This window comes from Aquarana catesbeiana, linkage group LG01 (assembly GCF_042186555.1).
Source record: "Aquarana catesbeiana isolate 2022-GZ linkage group LG01, ASM4218655v1, whole genome shotgun sequence".
Classification (NCBI taxonomy): domain Eukaryota; kingdom Metazoa; phylum Chordata; class Amphibia; order Anura; family Ranidae; genus Aquarana; species Aquarana catesbeiana.
Window position 1 is genome coordinate 888,075,596 of NC_133324.1, and position 20,689 is coordinate 888,096,284.

At 47.0% G+C, this 20,689-nt stretch overlaps 1 protein-coding gene across 1 annotated transcript in view; it reads right to left on the minus strand.

Moving 5' to 3' along the window:
* HTT (huntingtin) overlaps nt 1-8,296 on the minus strand; it is a 283,920-nt gene extending 275,624 nt beyond the window's left edge. Inside the window, 1 exon segment of the mRNA XM_073610874.1 lies at nt 8,067-8,296. Within this exon segment, the coding sequence (XP_073466975.1) occupies nt 8,067-8,167 (101 nt within the window). The 5' untranslated portion in view covers nt 8,168-8,296.
* Nucleotides 8,297-20,689: the final 12,393 nt, after the last annotated feature.

Genomic DNA, 20,689 nt, shown 5'->3' on the forward strand with positions numbered 1-20,689 from the left:
GAATCTCCGGTTCAGTTTTATTTTATTTTATTTTAAATTATGTGTTAATGAACTTTTTGGTCTGCACGCACTTTTTGCGGCGTTGTGTCGTTTCCCATCCTGGGTCACCATACACATTCCCTAGCATGGTGGCCGGCTCTGGGCCATGTTCTTGTTCCAATCCGGAGCTGCGATGCGCTCTGCGGGCCCCTCCCACCCCCTCCACGTCCACCCCAAGGGGGGTTGGTTTGGTGTTGGGGGGGTCGGATGGGCGCCGCACAGCGCATCGGCGTCACGCATTACTCCCGCACGTGACGTCATTCTTTGGCGCCGTTGTGCGGGAGCAGATTTTCTCCATCTTGCTGACATGACTGGGCGTGGCAGTGCCTGCCATGGGCGGACTTTCACGGCCCGGGCAGGGGCCGCGCCCTACGTCTCGTCGGCCTGGCGTGACGTTGACGGCAATCACCGACGCAGATGGGCTGCATATCAGGTGTCTCCTCTCGTTTGGTCTTCCTTTCCACTCACATGCAGACGCTGCATTGATGCAGACGCCGCATTCTTTTTGGACAATCCTTTTGGACAATCTTTGTTTCTAGCACATTAAGGTAATATATTCTTGACCACTTCTTCTTAAGTTCCTCACTCCTTTCCAAAAAACCCCCTCCCTCCCCTCACTTTTTTTTTTTTTTTTTTTTGTTTGTTTAAACATTTTTGGCATATTTTAGTGGATTTATTTATCCATTCCAGACATTTCTCACCAATTGAAGATTATGGTCACCATTGTGGAATTAACATGCACTAACTGGAGGACACCTGTGTGCGCTTGTCATGTGTCGGTTTCTTTGTCGCCTCAGCTCCGGTGAGGGGCAGTGTTTGTTGACCCGGTGCCTGCATTTCACCATAGCTTGGCTACATATGTAAATATCCAGAAACTGATGTACTCTCTTTTTGGGTTATTGACTAGTCTATTTTTTGATGATACCTACTTTGTTATTTCAGAAATCCTAGAGCATCCGCCCCTGAAGAAGTGTATTTCACAGAAACGCGTCGGGCATGATGGATGCAGCCATCTGTTTCATTTAAAGTCCCACCTTCCCCCCTTTTTGTCTCTCTGAATCCGGGATGGAGGCACTACCCCGTGCTTCACTCAAAGTCCCATATATTTATTTAATACTTAATGTGGTTCTAAAGGATTTCCCCTAAGGCATTTTCTGCATTAAGGTACAAAAAAATTCTGCATTCATCCCCCACCCCTTATACTTGCCTGAGCCCGACCTTGATCCAGTGCTGTGCATGAGAGCTCTCTCTCCTCACTAGCTTAGAAACAGCTGTGGGATCCATTTGCTCCCACTGCTGTCAATCACAGCCAGTGAGGAGGGAGCGGTGGTGGGGTCGGGGCTGAGCCACACTCTGTTTAATGGACACAGAGTGGGGCTCAGGAGCAAACACGCACGAGTGCCCCCATAGCAAGCGGCTTGCAATGGAGGCAGTCAGTGGGGAGGGCCCAGAAGAGAAGGATCGGGCCTGCTCTGTGCAAAACAACTGCACAGAGCAGGTAAGTATACTCGTACTGCGCATCTTCACTAGTCTCACGATTCGATTATCCAGTCAACTATTCGATTCTGCGATGCATCACGATTACTGACCGTGGTTTTCATCAAAAACCCATCAGTGTCCGGATCACACAGAGAGGAGATCCACCACTGTGACACGGAGCTTGAATCCGAAATGCCCAGGTGGCCGCTGTAACAAAGTCCCGTCTCCTACAAAAGACATCACACAGATTCAATTTCCCAGCATTGAATCAGTGCGCTGTCTATCACAGGAGCCGGTCTAGGAGACAGGACTTTGTTACAGCAGCCACCCGAGCATTTCAGATCCAAGCTCCATGTCACACACACGTGAAGAGGAGGAGGGAAGGACTTTGACAGGGGCATGCCGAGATTACGTCATTGATGCAATCGCGATTCAGCCGCTCCCTGCATTGATGCAGAATCATTAAAGGCTGAATTGCGATGCATCGATTATACGGTTTTCAACACCCCTAGAGTAAAATATATACACACACATAAAATTATATATATTAGTGTTCCTTAGCACCATCACTGCATTTGTATAGTTATTTCTAACTGTCACTTATGGTATAATGTCTGCTTTAAATCACTTTACTGACATTCTGTCACGTCCTGAATGTCACAATATACAGTGCCATGTTTTTGTTGTCTTTTTTTTTTTTTTTTTTTTTTTTTTTTTTATTATACAAAAGTCCTTCAGTCCAGTGTCTGTGCCAAGGCTGAGGATATCTGCTACAAGGTCTAAGAAGCATTTACTCATTCTCTACTCCCCCAGGGATCAGGCTGTACATTGTAACCTTGTAGCAAGTCATAAGATGAGAGATTGCAGCATGGGTTGTGAAGACAGCAAAGAATTATGCAGACACTAGGATTTACATGAATGTGCAATCTTCTCAGCTAGAAAATGGATGCTGATCCTGGAAGATGCCTAAACAAAGATGGCGCTGTCCTTGTAGAGAAAAGTGGATGAAGGCATTGTCATATGGAGTATTGTGGTAACAGAGGTAACTAATCTTAACGGCTCTAGATCCATTTTCAACAATAACTGCATCCTAATAAGATGAATGGACTATACAGTGGATATATATATATATATATATATATATATATATATATATATATATAAAAAAAATCACCCTGCTTTAAAATAATCACATTTTTTTTGCTCTGCAGCCTGACAGACACAGTTTTTGTTTTATCCAGCTGTATTTACTAAGTGCAACTTATAACATCCAAGTGAAAGATATAACACCAACATGGCAGAAAAAAATAATAATAATTAAAAGACAGAATCGCTGCGTTGGAAAAAAGGATCACCCCCCACCCACCCCTTGTGTCAGTATTTTGTTAAACCACCTTTTTATTTAATTCCAGCCTTTAGTCTGTTGGGTTATGTCTCTACTAACTTTGCACATCTAGCCTTTGCAATATTTGTCCACTCTTCTTTGCAGAACTGCTCAAATTGGAGTTCAATTTGATGGTGACCATTTGTCACCATCAAATTTAAGTCTGGGCTCTGACAAGGCCATGCAAGGACATTCACCTTTTTCTCCTTCAGTCACTGTGTGGTCATTGTTGCTGTGTGCTTTGGGTCATTGTCATGTTGGAAGGTAAACCTTTTTTGCATTGACAACTTTCTGGCAATATGGCAGCAGATTTTCTTCAAGAATCTGATGTTATTATGCCCCATCATTTTTTCTTCTATCCTGACAAGTGCTCCAGTCTCTGCTGCAGAGAAACACCAACATAATATTATATTACCACCTCCATGCTTTACTGTATGAACGGTGCCATTTGGATGGTGAGTTGTACTGGATTTCCACCAGACATATCATTTGATGTTGAGGCCAAATAATTAAATTTTAGTCTCATCTGACCATAACACCTTTTTCTATGTGGCCTCAGAATCTTCAAGGTGCGTCTTGGCAAAGCTCAGCTGTGACTGCATGTGGCCGTTCTTGAGGAGTGACTTTTTCTTGCAACATGCCACATTTGTGGAAAACTTGGGATATTGTTGTCATATTCACACAAATGACTACTCTGTAATATATTCCTGCGACTTCTTCAGGGTTGGTGTAGGCCTCTTGGTAGCCTCTCTGACCAGTTTGCTCCTGGCTCTTTCATCCAGTTTGGGGCGACGTCCTGATCCAGGGAGGGTCTGTGTTGTACCAAATACCTTCTACTTCTTAATGATAGACTTCACTTAGCTTATCATTGATAAAGTCTTTGTATCCATCTCCTGACTTGTGCCTGTCCACAACTTTATCCCAGAGATCCTGGTGACAGTGTCTTGCCACCCATAGTTAATAGTAGGGGTGCAACGGATCAAAAAACTCACGGTTCGGATCGTACCACGGATCAGAGTCACGGATCAGATCATTTTTCAGATCAGCAAAAAAAAAAAAAAAAAAAAAAAAAAAAACACAAGACAAATAAACATAACCCCCACTGTAATATCCGCATCTCCCCCCACTGTAATATCCACATCTCCCCCCATCTGGCCCCCTGTAATATCCACATCTCCCCACATCTCCCCCCACTGTAATATCCACATCTCCCCTACGATTGTCTGCTTGCTTGCAGTAGAGGTGGGTGATGATGACGTCAGTGCGCCGCTCACCTAGGCCGCCGCCGGGTGTACCAAGATGGCCGCCGCTCCGGAGCTAGGCCGACGCCGCGACCTTTCCTAAGGCCGAGGCAGCGGATCGCGCGTGTGCCAATCCGAACAGGTTGACCCGTTCAGATCACGGATCAGTGACAATCCATTGCACCCCTAGTTAATAGTTTGCTTCAGTTGCACCATCAAGGACTGAAATGCTCCAGGAAAGCTCTTTGTATGCTGAGCTAATCAAAATGACCACAGCTGATCACAGTTTAAAGTCAAATGGCTTTGCGTGCCATTGAGAAGGTGATAAGCTACACCTGATTGAGTTTACAAGAAAATTTTAAGGGGGAGGGGGTGATCCTTATTCCAAATCAGCGATTGTTTTTGATTTTATTTTTTTCCCCTGACATGTTGGTGTTAGACCTTTCACTTGGATTTTCTAGGTTGCACTAGTAAATACAGCTGGGTAAATCAGAAACTGTGTGTCTTCATTTCAGGCTGCAAAGCAACACGATGTGATTATTTAACAAAAAAAAAGGGGGGGGGTGATTCTTCTCTATATCAACTGTATTCCCAACACTCCACTGCAAACGTTTTCTATCATTTAGAAATAATTACCCCCACTGTAATATCCTCATCTCCCCCCCACTGTAATATCCCCATCTCCCCCCCCCCCCCCACTGTAATATCCACATCTTCCCCCCAGTGTAATATCCACATCTCCCCCCCATCTGTCCCCTGTAATATCCACATCTCCCCCACTGTAATGTCCACATCCCCCCCCCTTCAATGTCCACATCCCCCCCCCACTGTAATGTCCACATCTCCCCTAAGATTGTCTGCTTGCTTGCAGTAGAGGAGGGTGATGATGACGTCAGTGTGCCGCTCACCTAGGCCGCCGTCGGGTGTACCAAGATGGCTGCCGCTCCGGAGCTAGGCCGACAGCGCGGCCTTTCCTAAGGCCGAGGCAGCGGATCACACGTGTGCCAATCCGAACAAGTTGACCCATTCAGATCACGGATCGGTGACAATCCATTGCACCCCTAGTTAATGGTTTGCTTCAGTTGCACCATCAAGGACTGAAATGCTCCAGGAAAGATCTTTGCATGCTGAGCTAATCAAAATGACCACAGCTGATCACAGTTGAAAGTCAAATGGCTTTGTGTGCCATTGAGAAGGTGATAAGCTACACTTGGGGGGGTGATCCTTATTCCAAATCAGCGATTGTTTTTGATTTTCTTTTTTTTCCCTGACATGTTGGTGTTAGACCTTTCACTTGGATTTTCTAGGTTGCACTAGTAAATACAGCTGGGTAAATCAGAAACTGTGTGTCTTCATTTCAGGCTGCAAAGCAACACAATGTGATTATTGAACAAAAAAAAAGGGGGGGGGGGGTGATTCTTCTCTATATCCACTGTATTCCCAACACTCCACTGCAAACTTATTCTATCATTTAGAAATAATTAAAATGAATGCTGAGCTCTGTGCCCCTTTCCATCACAAACACTAGCTGGTTAATATAAAAATATTTATCACCCTTACATATGTTCATTGCTTTGTGCACATTATTAAGGATTCATATGTTCTTGCTGTCTAATACAGCCAACTAAGGCATTTGATAAAGTGGGCCTAAAGTCAAACAGTAAAGATTTGCTATGTAATGGAGAACATATATAGATATTTGTGCCTAAGCTGTACGCCAAAAATGTACCTTTTGTCTTGAATTTCTTCTAAAAAATAACAGTGCAATTTATGTTATGTAAGGGTGCCTACAGCCTTATAGCTGTACATCTGCAGCGCGAGATCTAGGGCACTGCGTTCTCTGACTGCCAAGACTAAGGAGTTCCAGCCTGAGATTTGGCAATATCATTATTGTGCTGCTCACTGTTCTCCTTTGCTGGAGGCTCTGACACAAGAAAGCAAAGCCCTGCCTCTACCAAGATGGCTGTCTCCATACAGAGGCAGAGTACAGAACAAGCCATGGTAAGTCAGTAATGGGGAAAGTTAAGCTGCAGGGAGAGTACAGGCAATAGTAGTGCTTTGGCTTCTGGTTTTTATTCAGTAAATAGATTACAAAGTCCAGCAGACCCGAGGTGCCCCAATATGTCCAGTGTGAGGATCGGCAGACCCAGGTGCTCTATGTATGTCCAAGTGTAAGACTCGGGTGCCCAATGTATGCCCGGTGTGAGGACCGGCAGACCCGGGTGCTCCATGTATACCCAGTGAGGTACGCCCGGTGTGAGGACCGTCAGACCCGGGTGCCCCATGTAGGCCCACTGTGTGGACTGTCAGACCCGGGTGCCCCATGTAGGCCCAGTGTGAGGATCGTCAGACCCGGGTGCCCCATGTAGGCCCAGTGTGAGGACCGTCAGACCCGGGTGCCCCATGTAGGCCCAGTGTGAGGACCGTCAGACCCGGGTGCCCCATGTAGGCCCAGTGTGAGGACCGTCAGACCCGCGCGCCCCATGTAGGCCCAGTGTGAGGACCGTCAGACCCGGGTGCCCCATGTAGGCCCAGTGTGAGGACCGTCAGACCCGGGTGCCCCATGTACGCCCAGTGTGAGGACGTCAGACCCGGGTGCCCCATGTACGCCCAGTGTGAGGACCGTCAGACCCGGGTGCCCCATGTACGCCCAGTGTGAGGACCGTCAGACCCGGGTGCCCCATGTACGCCCAGTGTGAGGACCGTCAGACCCGGGTGCTCCATGTAGGCCCAGTGTGAGGACCGTCAGACCCGGGTGCCCCATGTAGGCCCAGTGTGAGGACCGTCAGACCCGGGTGCCCCATGTAGGCCCAGTGTGAGGACCGTCAGACCCGGGTGCCCCATGTAGGCCCAGTGTGAGGACCGTCAGACCCGGGTGCCCCATGTAGGCCCAGTGTGAGGACCGTCAGACCCGGGTGCCCCATGTACGCCCAGTGTGAGGACCGTCAGACCCGGGTGCAGATATCTACTGTACTCAGCATGAGAGAATTACTTGTGTTAGGACTTTGGATGTACAATGTGGGTACTGGAGGGTTATTTTCCATTACAATGTTGTAGCCTGGGGTGGTTTCTGGGGGTCCTTGGACATTTATCGGCATTCTGGGCTCCTCAGTGTGCTCTGAGGCCCCTGGAATATTTGTCACCTGAGTTATGAGAGCCCCCAAAAAGTATTGGTCGCCATGGTGCTGGAGGGCTTTGGAGGTGGGATCATGGGGTCCTGGAGCTTTTGCTGACAGGGTGATGGGGGTATTTGTCACCAGAGGGCTGGGGGGCCCTAAAGCATTTATTGACAGGATCCTGCGGGCCCATGGTATTTGTCACCAGTGTGCTGGGGGCCACCAGTTACTAACCATCATCACCCCAGGTTCCCCAGTGTAAAGTCATGGTGGCGAGGGCTCCACCAGGGTCCTGGGAAGCCCCGGGGCGCTCGTGCACTGAGGGTCCTGGGGGGCCCGTGCATTGAGGGTCCTGCGGGCTTTGGGAGGGCGTGCATTGACGGTCCGGGGGGCCCGTGCACTGACCGTCCGGAGGGGCCCCGGGGGGGCACGCGCATTGACGGTCCGGGGGGCCCGTGCACTGACCGTCCGGAGGGGCCCCGGGGGGGCACGCGCATTGACCGCCCGGGGGGCCCGTGCACTGACCGTCCGGAGGGGCCCCGGGGGGGCACGCGCATTGACGGTTCGGGGGGCCCGTGCACTGACCGTCCGGAGGGGCCCCGGGGGGGCACGCGCATTGACGGTCCGGGTGGCCCCGGGGTGCCCTACATTGAGGGTCTTGGGGCCCCTGTATGTGTACATTGATGGACCTGAGGCCCCATATAAGATGCAGCATGTCAGGATCCCTGTGTATGTAGCATTAGGGCCCGGAGGCAGTATTGTGGCCCCCAATGTGTAGACAAGGATGGTCCCCGGCTCTCTACTCACGCTCGGGGTAGCGGCTCCTCAGGCACGGCCGGTCCAAGCTGCTGTTGCTGGAAGGATTTCAGGGACTCGAAGGCTCTCATTAGTTTCTCCATAGTGGCCATATCCCCTGAGCGGGAATCTCCTCACCGCCTCATCGCCATCACCCGCCTCCGGTACCGGGAGAATCACTGACAGCTCCGGCCTAACCCGCTCCTCCGCCCTCAGCCAATAGCGAGCGCTACCACCGCCAGACGGACAGCGACACAGACCAATCGGGGTGCTGGGTCAGGTGACATAACCAGAATTGGGATTGGTGGAAATCGGGAAAAGGCGGGGGATGGAAGAAATAGGTAGTGAAAAATAAGGTCATGGGGCGTGCCTTGTCAGATAAACCACACCCACCAACTTAGTACAGTCGTAGTGTGAAGCCTTGGTAGGGTAGAGGACGGGATAGAGATGTCTGGAGGAGGGGCGAAGCGGCAGAAGTCATTTGACAGGTCACGTGACAGATCGGAGCCGCACAGCTCTCCTCCCAATACTGCCAGAGGGGGAATACTGAGCTGTGTGTGCGGGGTGGGGGGAGGGACAGGGGGTATAGAAGGGGTAAGGGGGACACTGCTACAGGGACGTGCAGTCAGGGGAGGCAGCAGAGCCTCACCTGCCATGAACATGAAAAAAATTTGAGAGTTGTAGCTCGGCAATCTGGGGGTCACACAGACCCCAAATTTGGGGAATAGATAGCCTAAGTTCTACCCCACCACTGGTAAAAAACCTATGGTTCCAGAGATAAGGGGCTCCTTGCACAGCCTGTCAGAAGGTACATACAGAGCGGCCAGTTTAAATACAAGCTGAGCACACACTGCAGCAGACAGAGAGGATGAGCTCACAGTGCCTCACCTCCCTTCTTGTGCGAGGCACTGAGCTCAATGGACAGCTTGGAGTCTTGGTCCAATGGTAAAGTACCCTTAGCCCCAGCTGTCCAATAAAAATGCTGCAGTGGAGGCACGCCTCTCACTGCAGTGTCATAGAAGGGTCATGTGTCTAAAAGATAAATGCTCCCTTCCAGCCCAGCCCTCTTAACTAGAAGGTAAAACACGGGTTTATGTGTATAAGATTTACCCACAATCCCATGTTTTTCTCACACCGTTAAGAGGGAGAATAAGAATCTGCTGCTGTTGAAAAGGTACAAGCTAAATCACATATTATTATGTTATAAGATAATAAATTATTATTTATCTATTTACTGTGATCCCAATCTTCCTGAAAGAGATCTGTATCAAGTTCCCTTTCCCATTTTTGGCTAGTCATGTTGTCTTTGGGATTGATATCTGCAAATAATAGGGAATACATGAGCTTGACCAGGTGTCTTTGGGGTTCTGACCTGGTGCATATAGCTTCAAGGGGTGTCTGGTCTCTGTACCAATTAGAGGGCGAGTTGGGGCTGTTAAGGAAATGCCTAATCTGCAGGTATTTGAAGAAGGGGCTATCCCTGTCGAGGTGTTGGGAAATCAGGGTTTGGAAGGGAAGGAGTTTTCCTTTGTCAAAAAAGGCTTCTGCCCTAAGTGAGGATACCACCGGAGTGCCAGTTGTGTCGGACCCCGTAATCCCTGGGGGGAAATCCGGGTTTCGGTCAATCGGGGTTAGGGGCCCAGGAGACAAGGCTATCTTCAGTCTGTTACAGATTGTTCAAAAGACCTGTAAAGTAGGGCGAGTAAGGGGGTGGGCCTTGCATTCTCTTGGTATCCCGTGTGGACTGAGATGGTGTAGCAGTAGGTGAGCAAATGCTTCCTCAAGTTTGATCCATGCTTTGGTTTTAGCGTGAAGGTGCCAGTCAACTAATCGGGCCAACTGACACGACCAGTAATATATATGTATGTCGGGGAGGCCAATTCCACCCTTCAGCTTAGGAGTAACTAGTTTTTCCCATCTCACTCGAGGTTGTTTAGAAGTCCAGATGAATTTTAGACACATTTGTTTGTATGTGGCGAAGAAAGAAATGCTTGATCGGTATAGTCTGCAGGAGGTAAAGGAGTCTGGGCAGGATATTCATTTTCGCTACTGCCGCTCCCCCGAACCAAGAGAAGGAACCATTGTTACAATTCTGAAGGTCTTTTGTATAGTTTAGAGAATTGGAAGGAAGTTCCTGGAGTAAAGGTCCGAGATTCACTGGCAATTGGATTCCTAGGTAGGTGAGAGCGTGCATGTCCCACCCGAAGGGGAAGTTATCTTGGCAAAATGACACTGTATTGGCAGGTAGAGATATGTTTAGGGCCCTTGATTTTGCAAAATTAATTTGGAGATTGGAAATTAATTTAAAGAAGGAGAAATCCTTTAGTAGGTTGGGAATTGTAGTGATGGGATCAGTAAGGAAAAGTAGGATGTCATCCACGTATGCTGCTAGTTTGTATTGTCTGTCATTTATTTCCAGCCCTTTAATGTCTGGGTTAGCCTGAAGTCTGTGGAGTAAAGGCTCCAAGGTGAGCACGAATATGAGAGGGGACAAGGGGCATCCCTGGCGTGTTCCGTTCGACATGGAGAAGGAGTCCGACAAGTGACCGTTGACTTTGATTCTCGCTGTCAGGGATGAGTAGAGTGCAAGGATGAACTAAAGTATGCGATCCCGGAACCCCAGTGCTTTTAGGGCTTCTGCCATATAGTCCCAAGCCACTCTATCGAACGCCTTCTCCGCATCGAGAGACAGAAAAAAGCCTCCCCCGATCGTCTCACGGAAAGGAAGAACAGGGAAATGCTGACAACAAGTGATCGGGAGCAGTGATCAGTGTCGTGTCACATGTAGCCCATCTCCCCCACAGTTAGAACACATCCCTAGGACACACTTAACCGCCCCCCCCCCTTCAGCGCCCCCCTACGGGTTAACCCCTTCACTACTAGTGTCATTTTTACAGTAATCAGTGCAATGTATAGCACTGATCGCTGTATAAATGACAATGGTTCCAAAATGTCGTCAAAAGTGTCCGATGTGTCCGCCGTAATGTCGCAGTCATGATAAAAATCGCTGATCGCCGCCACTACTAGTAAAAAAGAAAATTATTAATAAAAATGCCATAAAACTATCCCCTATTTCGTAGACGCTATAACTTTTGCGCAAGCCAATCAATAAAGGATTATTGTGATTTTTTTTCACCAAAAATATGTAGAAGAATACGTATCGGCCTAAACTGAAGAAAAAAAAATAGGTTTTTTTTATATATTTTTTGGGGATATTTATTATAGCAAAAAGTAAAAAATATGGCTTTTTTTTCAAAATTGTTGTTCTTTTTTTGTTTAGAGTTGGGTAACTTCACAATTAAATCCATAGACAGGTGGGTCCATGGCCTTTCTCCATTGGGTATGGGTTGTAGGAGGCTCACTGGAAGGTGTCGTGGTGTCTTACTCTGAGCACACACGGAACAAGCAGCTACGAAGGCAGCTACATCAGCATGTGTACTAGGCCACCAGAAATGTTGGGAAATGGCCCAAAAGAGTTGATTCTTCCCTGCGTGGCCAGCAGCCTTGGGAGAATGGTAAGTCTGGAGCATGGCAGTACAGAGACTCTCAGGGACAAGGCAAGGTTTCTCAGGGGGAGCATAGATCTGAGCGACAAGAATTTTGTCACCCAAAGGAAAAGTGAGACTGGTGTGAACTGTAGCCAGAATACGATCAGGAGGAATCACAGGAACAGGAACCGATTCCATCTTGGAGGTGGAGGAAAACTGTCCCAACAAAGCATCAACCCTTACGTTCTTAGTACCGGGTAAGAATGAGACTATATAATTGAAGCTTGACAAGAATAGATCCCATCGCGCCCTTCTGAGAGAGAGGTGTTTAGCCTCAGACAAGAATGTGAGATTCTTATGGTCAGTCAGAATGAAAACCGGCACAGTGGTACCTTCGAGGAGATGCCTCCATTCTTTAAGGGCTAAAATGATCGCTAACAGTTCTCTGTCCCCAATCTCGTAATTGCATTCCGCAGGTGACAATTTCTTGGAAAAGTAGCCACAAGGATGCATAGCGCTCTCAGAGGTAGGACGTTGAGACAGAAGGGCGCCAACTCCAGTTTTAGAAGCATCAATCCCAAGGATAAAGGGTAACGTAGGATCAGGTTTGCCAACACAGGAGCAGAAACAAAGGCAGGCTTGAGACTCTCAAAGGCCTTAATGGACTCCGGAGACCAACTCTATGGGTTACCGTCCTTTCTGGTCATAACAGTCAGGGGCTTGACCAGGCGAGAAGTTACAAATAAACTTCCAATAATAATTGGCAATACCAAGGAAACGTTGCAGAGGATGTAACCCCATGGGTCAGGGCCACTGTAGGACTGCTGAAAGTTTCTCTGGGTTAATCGAAAGACCAGCAGTGGAAATTACCTAACCCAGGAATTGAACCTGTTCATGATGGAACTCGCACTTCCCCAATTTGCAATACAGATTGTTTTCCCTCAGCCTCTGAAGTACACGACAGACATCTCTGTGGTGGCTCTCTAGGGACTTGGAAAATATGAGGATATCGTCGAGATAAACCACTACACATAGCTGCAACAAATCTCGGAGGACATCGTTATTGAATTCTTGGAAAACTGCTGGAGCGTTGCAAAGGCCAAATGGCATTACGAGGTACTCATAATGGCATGTTCTGGTATTAAAGGCAGTTTTCCATTCATCGCCCTCCTTGATCCTCATGAGAGATTGTATGCCCCTCTCAAATCAAGCTTTGTGAAAACCATTGCTTCCTTGAGGCAGTCAAATAACTCCATAATCAACGGAATTGGATAAGCATTCTTAAAGCAGAGTAGCACCCAAAAATGGAACTTCCGCTTTTCCAGTTCCTCCCCCCCTCCGGTGTCACATTTGGCACTTGCAGGGGGAGGGGGAGCATATATCTGTCTAATACAGGCATTTTGCTCCCACTTCCGGGCATAGATACCCGAGCCACCCGCGGGTATCTACGCCACTTCCAGCGCCTTCTCTGACCCCCCCCCACTGTCTTCTGGGAGACACACAGGTCCCAGGAGACAGCACGGACCAGTGGGTTAGCGCAGCACAAGTCGCGCATGCGCAGTAGGGAACCAGGAAGTGAAGCCGCAAGGCTTCACTTCCTGATTCCCTTGCCGAAGATGGCGGCGCTAGCACCCGAGGGACAGATCAGCTTCGGGTGCCAACATCGCGGGCACCCTGGGACAGGTAAGTGTCCTTATTTTAAAAGTCAGCAGCTGCAGTATTTGTAGCTGCTGACTTTAAAAAAAAAACAAAATTGGCAGAACTCCACTTTAATCCTGAAACAATTGAGGCCTCAATAATCAATATAAGGCCTCAGTTCACCACTCTTCTTCACAAAGAAGAAACCAGCACCAGCAGGAGACAAGGACTTGCGGATGAATCCTTGAGAAAGTGCTTTTGCAACAAACTCCTCCATGGCCTTGTCCTCCGAGACCGACAAAGGGTAAACCCGGCCATGAGTATGTATGGCACCAGGTTGAAGGTCAATTGTGCAATCATACGACCGGTGTGGAGGCAAACTACCGGCTTGACCTTTGTCAAAGACATCGCTAAAATCGCGGTACTCCTCCGCCAGGGAGAAGAGTGAAGAGGTGCACACTACCTTAGCCATATTCCATAAAACATGTCTTGATGCATTGTGGCAACCAGAAAAGAACCCCAGCACAAAGCCAATCAAAAGAGGGGTTGTGCCTCTAACCAATAACCACCAGAAACTTAGGTGAGGAAATGACTTGGAATTGGATTATCTCATGGTGAAGAGCCCCTACGCCCATGGACAACGGAGCAGTCTTATCAGTCACATGGACAGGCTGTAGAGGTCTTCCTTCAAGAGCCTCAGTGGCAAGTGGAGTGACACGAAGCTGCAGCGGAATCGAGTGCATAGATACAAAGGCAGCATCGATGAACAGGCCTCCAGCCCCAGAGTCGATTAGAGCCTGTATCTCGACAGACGACTCTGACCGAGAAAGGGTAACCGGAAACCAGGGGCTTATCCTTCTGAATAGCTGGGGAGGAAACAACGCCACCTAAGGTCTGTCCCCTACTGGACCTCAAGGTTTGGGCGTTCCCTGGACGGGTGGGACAAGGCTTCAAAAAGTGGCCTGCCTGGCCACAATAAAGGCACAATCTCTCTCTCCTCCTAAAGGCCCTTTCATCCGCAGTGTGAAGCCCAACTGTATGGGTTCCACTTCACTGACCGACTCGGTACCAGGAGGCATGGGAGGTGAGGGAGGCAAGGGTGGGACTGCAAAGCTCAGAGCCAAAAGGTACAGGAGGCTTCCACAAGCGCTCCTTAACCACTGCAATACCAGGCACTTTCACCCCCTTCCTGCCCGGGCCAATGGCGTGGTCATGCAAAACTGTACCCAAATTAAATTTTGAAAATTTTTTTCACACAAACAGATCTTTCTTTTGGTGGTATTTGATCACCTCTGCAGTTTTTATTTTTTGCGCTATAAACAAAAAAAGAGTGACAATGTTGAAAAAAAATGCAATATTTTTTACTTTTTGCTATAATAAATAGCAAATATCAAATTAAAAAAAAAAAAATAAAATAAAATTTTTCCTTAGTTTAGGCCGACATGTATTCTTCTACATATTTTTAGTGAAAAAAATTGCAATAAGTGTATATTGATTGGTTTGCACAAAAGTTATATCCCTACAAAAAAGGGTTATTGATTTATGGCATTTTTAGTATTTTTTTTTTTTTTTTTACTAGTAATGGCGGTGAACTGCATTTTTTATCAGGACTGCGACATTGCGGCGGACAGATCGGACACTTTTGACACTATATTGGGACCACTGACATTTATACAGTGATCGATTTTTATCAGGACTGCGACATTGCGGCGGACAGATCGGACACTTTTGACACTATTTTGGGACCACTGACATTAAAGCTGGATTTACATCTATGCATTTTTAGTGCTTTTTGCATTTTGCAGATTTGCACTACAGAACGTGTTCCATAGGAAACCATGCTAAATGGACTGTAGTGCAAATCTGCAAAATGCAAAAAGCACTAAAAATGCATAGATGTGAATCCAGCCTTATATAGTGATCAGTGCTATAAATAGCCATTAGCCAGTAAGAAAAAAACATTTTTTTTGTGTTTTTTATTAAACCCTTATTTACCCTTAATTTTACTCTAATTAGCCTTAATGAACTCCCTATTCTCCTCCATTTAATTATTATTTTCCTGCTAATTTTTTTTTTTTGTTCACGTCTATGTTTCTAAACTATTCATAATTAAAACTTTTTTTTGGTTTGCTTTGTTCGTTAATATTTTTACACTTTTAACATGCGCAAAAAAAAAAAAAAAAGATTTCATTTGTAAATAAGTTTTCAATGCTTTGTACCATTGCTGACAGCTGAAGTGTAAACAAAACAGTTGCAGTAGATATCAGTAATTGGTATCAGGGAGTACAAAAAAAAAGTATTTTATACTCGTACTCATTGTAAAAAAAAAAATGTTATCGGTGCATCCCTACTTCTATCCTTTACAGCCAAGGATCCTGCTTCTGTTTGATCTGCAACTGCCATGGTGCTGCACATTTATGACACCAGTCATTTGATGGTTTATCAGTTTGGTTGAGGACACAAGCAAATGTGACAGTTAGCAATTGCAGGAATGTAACAAATTTTTGAAACCATAAAATTGATGGGTTTTGTTCCACTTTATGATTTACTGCTGTTCAGGGCCTCTGGGTTTCAGCAAATGGCAGCCTCCAGGAAGAAGAAACAGGAGCAACTGGAGGCAATTTACAGCACACAATAATTTTGGTGGCAAAATTATTAATGTGGAATGTATGCTCCTTCCTTGCTAAATAACATTATTTTTTATAAAGTTTTTATGGGTAAAGTTCCGCTTTAAGTTGGAATTAAACTCTCCTATCTTTTTCAGCCAGGGAAGCAGCTTCTGTTTGATCTGCAACTGCCATGTTGCTGCACATGTGATCAGTTATGACACCAGCCATTTGAAGGTTTGAAAGTTTGGTTGAGGTCACAAGCCAATGTGACAGTTAGCAATCCCAGCATTCCAGAATGGTAACTGTTTTTTTTTAAACTGTCAAATCGATAGGTTTAGTTCCACTTTATGATTTACTGCTGTTCAGGGGCTCTGGACTTCGGCAAAATGGCAGCCTTCAGGAAGAAGAACCCGGAGTAATGCTGGGGGCAATTTACAGCACAAACTAATTTTGGTAGCATTAATGTGGAATGTATGTTCCTTCCTAAAGAACATTATTTTTTATCAAGTTGTTATGGGTAAATTTCTACTTTAATTAACAGAAATCATAAATGTCCATATAGAGTCCATCAAATGCCATCCCAATGTTTCCTTGAAGGTTGCTAAGGGTTAAACCTTTGAGGGAAGGATCATCACCACCAACAGAGAGCACTTACCTCCACATTATAAGAGGTTAACACAGCATCGTTCTCCAGTAATTGTTCAGCACAACGTTCAGTAATAGCATGGGATGGTCCACAATCACCATCACAGAGAAAGCGTCAGTGGTGCTCAAAAATAAAGAACATACACCATGGCCTAATATCTCCCACACAGTATTATTTATTAAACTGTGCGGTACTCACAAGCATGACATTGTACAGGCAAATAATCAAACATCACTCGCCAGACAGCGGCGTGCACAGTGACATCACGAAACTCCGCCCAACCAGTTTTGTTGCGACCCACGTCATCAAGGGAAAGAGTTTTTTATGGTCAGTTTTCAGCCTGCCTGTCCTCCAATGGTCAAGACTTGTGCTATCATGCCCTCCTCCCCACCCACCCCGACCCCCATAGACCTCAAGTTTACACAGGCATTCCCTGAAATCGCAAAGGGGTGAAAGGTGGCAGGGTTATAGTTGTGGAAAATGTTTTAGCAGCAAGTATACACTTTGGTTACATCTAAGATCTCACATGGGGAGAGGCTGTGTATAAGATGTACAGCTGTATGCAAAAGTTTAGGAACCCCTGACAATTTCCACGATTGTCATTTATAAATATTTGGGTGTTTGGATCAGCAATTTTATTTTGATCTATCAAATAACTGAAGGACACAGTAATATTTCAGTAGTGAAATGAAGTTTATTGGATTAACAGAAAATACACAATATGCATCAAAACAAAATTAAACAGGTGCATAAATTTGGGCACCCCAACAGAAAAATCACATCAATATTTAGTAGAGCCTCCTTTAGCAGAAATAACAGCCTCTAGGCGCTTCCTATAGCCTGTAATGAGTGTCTGGATTCTGGATGAATGTATTTTGGACCATTCCTCCTTACAAAACATCTCCAGTTCAGTTAGGTTTGATGGTTGCCGAGCATGACAGCCCGCTTCAAATCACCCCACAGATGTTCAATGATATTCAGGTCTGAGGACTGGGATGGCCATTCCAGAACATTGTACTTGTTCCCCTGCATAAATGCCCAAGTAGATTTTGAGCAGTGTTTTGGGTCGTTGTCTTGTTGAAATATCCAGCCCCGATGTAACTTCAACTTTGTGACTGATTCCTCAACATTATTCTCAAGAATCTGCTGATATTGAGTGGAGTCCATGCGACCCTCAACTTTAACCAGATTCCCAGTACCGGCACTGGTCACACAGCCCCACAGCATGATGCATATTTGCCAATAGTCCCAAATTACCCGGGACATTCACGGGATTTAGACCCTTTTCCCGATTTTAGGGTTTCCCTGCAAATGTCCCGGGAAATCCCTTTTTTCACGATTTTATTTTTTTTTTGGTAGAGGTCCGCGGCCGGCGGAGATAATGTCTCCGGCCACCATTTTCCAGAAGACCGTTCCTGCCAATCACAGGACACCCACTGCTGCCCATTCATGCTAAGCTCGGCTCAAACACAGAGCGCAGCAGCATGTGCGGGACAGAGGAGGACGTGATTGGAGGAGTGGGTCACATGTGGATGCAGGGCTGGACTGTGTCTCTGAGTAATCGCGCCAGCCCTGCATGCTCCCGGAGTGTCCTATAGCGCTGTGTGTCTCTCATCTGCTCTGTTAGGCCCCCCTCTCCTCTCTGTCAGCCGCCCCCCCTCTCCTCTCTGTGCCGCCCCTCCTCCAGCCGCCACCCTCCTCTCTGTCTAGATGGAGCTCCTGTGTCGCCGCCCCGCTTCGCTCCCACCACCCCCCGCCCCACTCCGCCCCATTCTATTGTAACTACGCGGCCAGCGGAGACCTACTAGGAAACCTGTTGTAAGGGAGGGCTCCGCTGGGGAAACCTGATGTGAGGGGGGGCTCCGCTGTGGAAACCTGATGTAAGGGGGGGCACTGCTGGGGAAACTTGATGCAAAGGGGGGCACCGCTGGGGGCACCTGATGCAAGGACGGACTCTGATGGGGGCACCTGATGCAAGGACGGACTCTGCTGGGGGCACCTGATGCAAGGACGGACTCTGCTGGGGGCACCTGATGCAAGGACGGATGGCTGGTGGCAGGCGACGTGGCAGGTGACACACTCAGGGATCCCACTGATTCGGCATTATGGTAAGTTGAATGATTTCATTTTATATTACAATGTAATAATAGAAATAATGCCTCCTTTGACATAACCAATACCGATTTACCAGAATGGTATGTGTTCAGTCCCACTACAGCGATTCATTTCTAGCACGTTTGAAATGCTACGCAACATCAAAAACGCACAGCCCCTGAAGTTTTGCTCCCTTTCTGCTAAGCCCCACCCTTCTGCCCATAATGCAGTTGTAGAACATTAAGGCCTTATTCACATAGGTTCTTACACCTGTAATCTGTGGGCCATGTCTTTAAGTGGCTGGAGCCACCAGGTGCTGTGTGCAGGCATCCCGTTCAGCTATATAGGAAAACAGCAGCTGCACAAACACAGCTGCTTGCCCCAATTTGATAGCCCTATGGGTGAGCAGCTCTGAACATACACTGTCTCCAATCATGGCCGCTCATATACCCAACACATGGGTGCTCAACCTGTGGCTCTCCAGCTGTTGTGGAACTACAAGTCCCATTATGCCTCTGCCTTTGGGAGTCATGCTTGTAACTGTCAGCCATGCAATGCATCATAGGACTTGTAGTTCTGCAACAGCTGGAGGGCGACAGGTTGAGCACCCATGACCCAACACATACAGGGACAATCAGCTGTTTCCATGCAGTTCCCATAGACATGAATGGGATGGGAAAATAATTAAAAAAAGAAAAAAAAAATGTAAAAAAAATATGGGTGGGTGGGGTGGGTCGGAGGGAAGTCTCTCCTAAGGGGAGAAATATGAGGTTCCAACCTTGTGGTGACAGTTCGGAGAGGGTTCTTTTCTGTTCCAGCATGACTGTGACCCGGTGTACAAACTCAAGTCCATAAAGAAATGGTTTGATGGGTTTGGTGTGGAAAATTTGAGTGCACCGAGCCCTGACCTCAACCCTACTGAACACCTTGGGGGAAAGGATTGGGCCACCAATAGTGAGCCAGGTCTTCTCATCCACCATCAGCAGCTGAGCTTTTTTGGCCCAACAGGCATAAATTCCTCAAGTACACGCCAGAATCTTGTGAAAAGCCTTCCTAGAAGAGTAGAAGCTGGTATTATCACAAAGGCAACTCCATATTATTTTAATGCCCATGGTTGCAACAGCCAAGCTCAAGCACTGCAACTTGAGAAGGCAAGAGCGAGCTGCACATGCGCATAGTTTGACCGTCACAAAACGCATGCCTGGACATGTGGCGTCCAGCTTAACTTTCAAATAGCATGAGGGAGGAGGATTGAGGGGCCATCTCTGTGGAAACCCCCCCCACCATGACTGCATGTTTAAAGGAAATCAGGAGCAAATAAAGGCCGCTGGTATGTACTGTTAATGGGATCTGGAATTGCATAGGGGGATTTTTGTACAAAGTTACTAAAGGTGAACTTTCACTTTAAAATGAACTTTCAGTATGATGACAGGTTCACTTTAATAACCAATTTTTGGTGTAAAGTTCTAAATGTATGTATACATTCTAGATGAGCCAGACAGGAATGGTTATTACCTTTACAGAAAAGTCAGCAATAAATACAGGAAAAGTCACAAATTCCACGCTTTCCGTCAGTCCGCAGGGTGGTTCCCAGGCTGCTTTGCGGTAACGAAAGTCTGAGGTTACAGTTAGAGATGAGGGCTTCTCAATGAAGGCAAGAGCCAAATTCACAAATATGGTCACATTCAGTATCCTAAAAATGTAAGCAGAAATGTCAAAATCTAAAGTTTAACTTACATGCTAAATTTGAAAGGGGTTGTAAAGGCAGAACTTTTTTTGTATCTTAATGCATTCTATGCATTAAAATAAAAAGCCTTCTGTGTGCAGCAGTCCCCCTGATACTTACCTGAGCCCCATCTCTATCCAGCGATGTCCACGAGTGTCTCGGTCATCCAGGACTCTCCCTCCTGATTGGCTGAGACACAGCAGCAGCACCATTGGCTCCCAATGCTGTCAAACTCAGTTAGTCAATCAGGAGAGAGAGGGACAGGGGCCGAACCATGGCTCCGTGTTTGAATGCATACACAGAGCTGCAGCTCAGCTCGGGTGCCCCCATAGCAAGCTGCTTGCTGTGGGGGCACTCAAAGGGAGGGAGGGGCAAGGTGCTCCAGCCCGGGACCTGAGAAGAGGCGGATCTGGGCTGCCCTGTGCAAAAACACT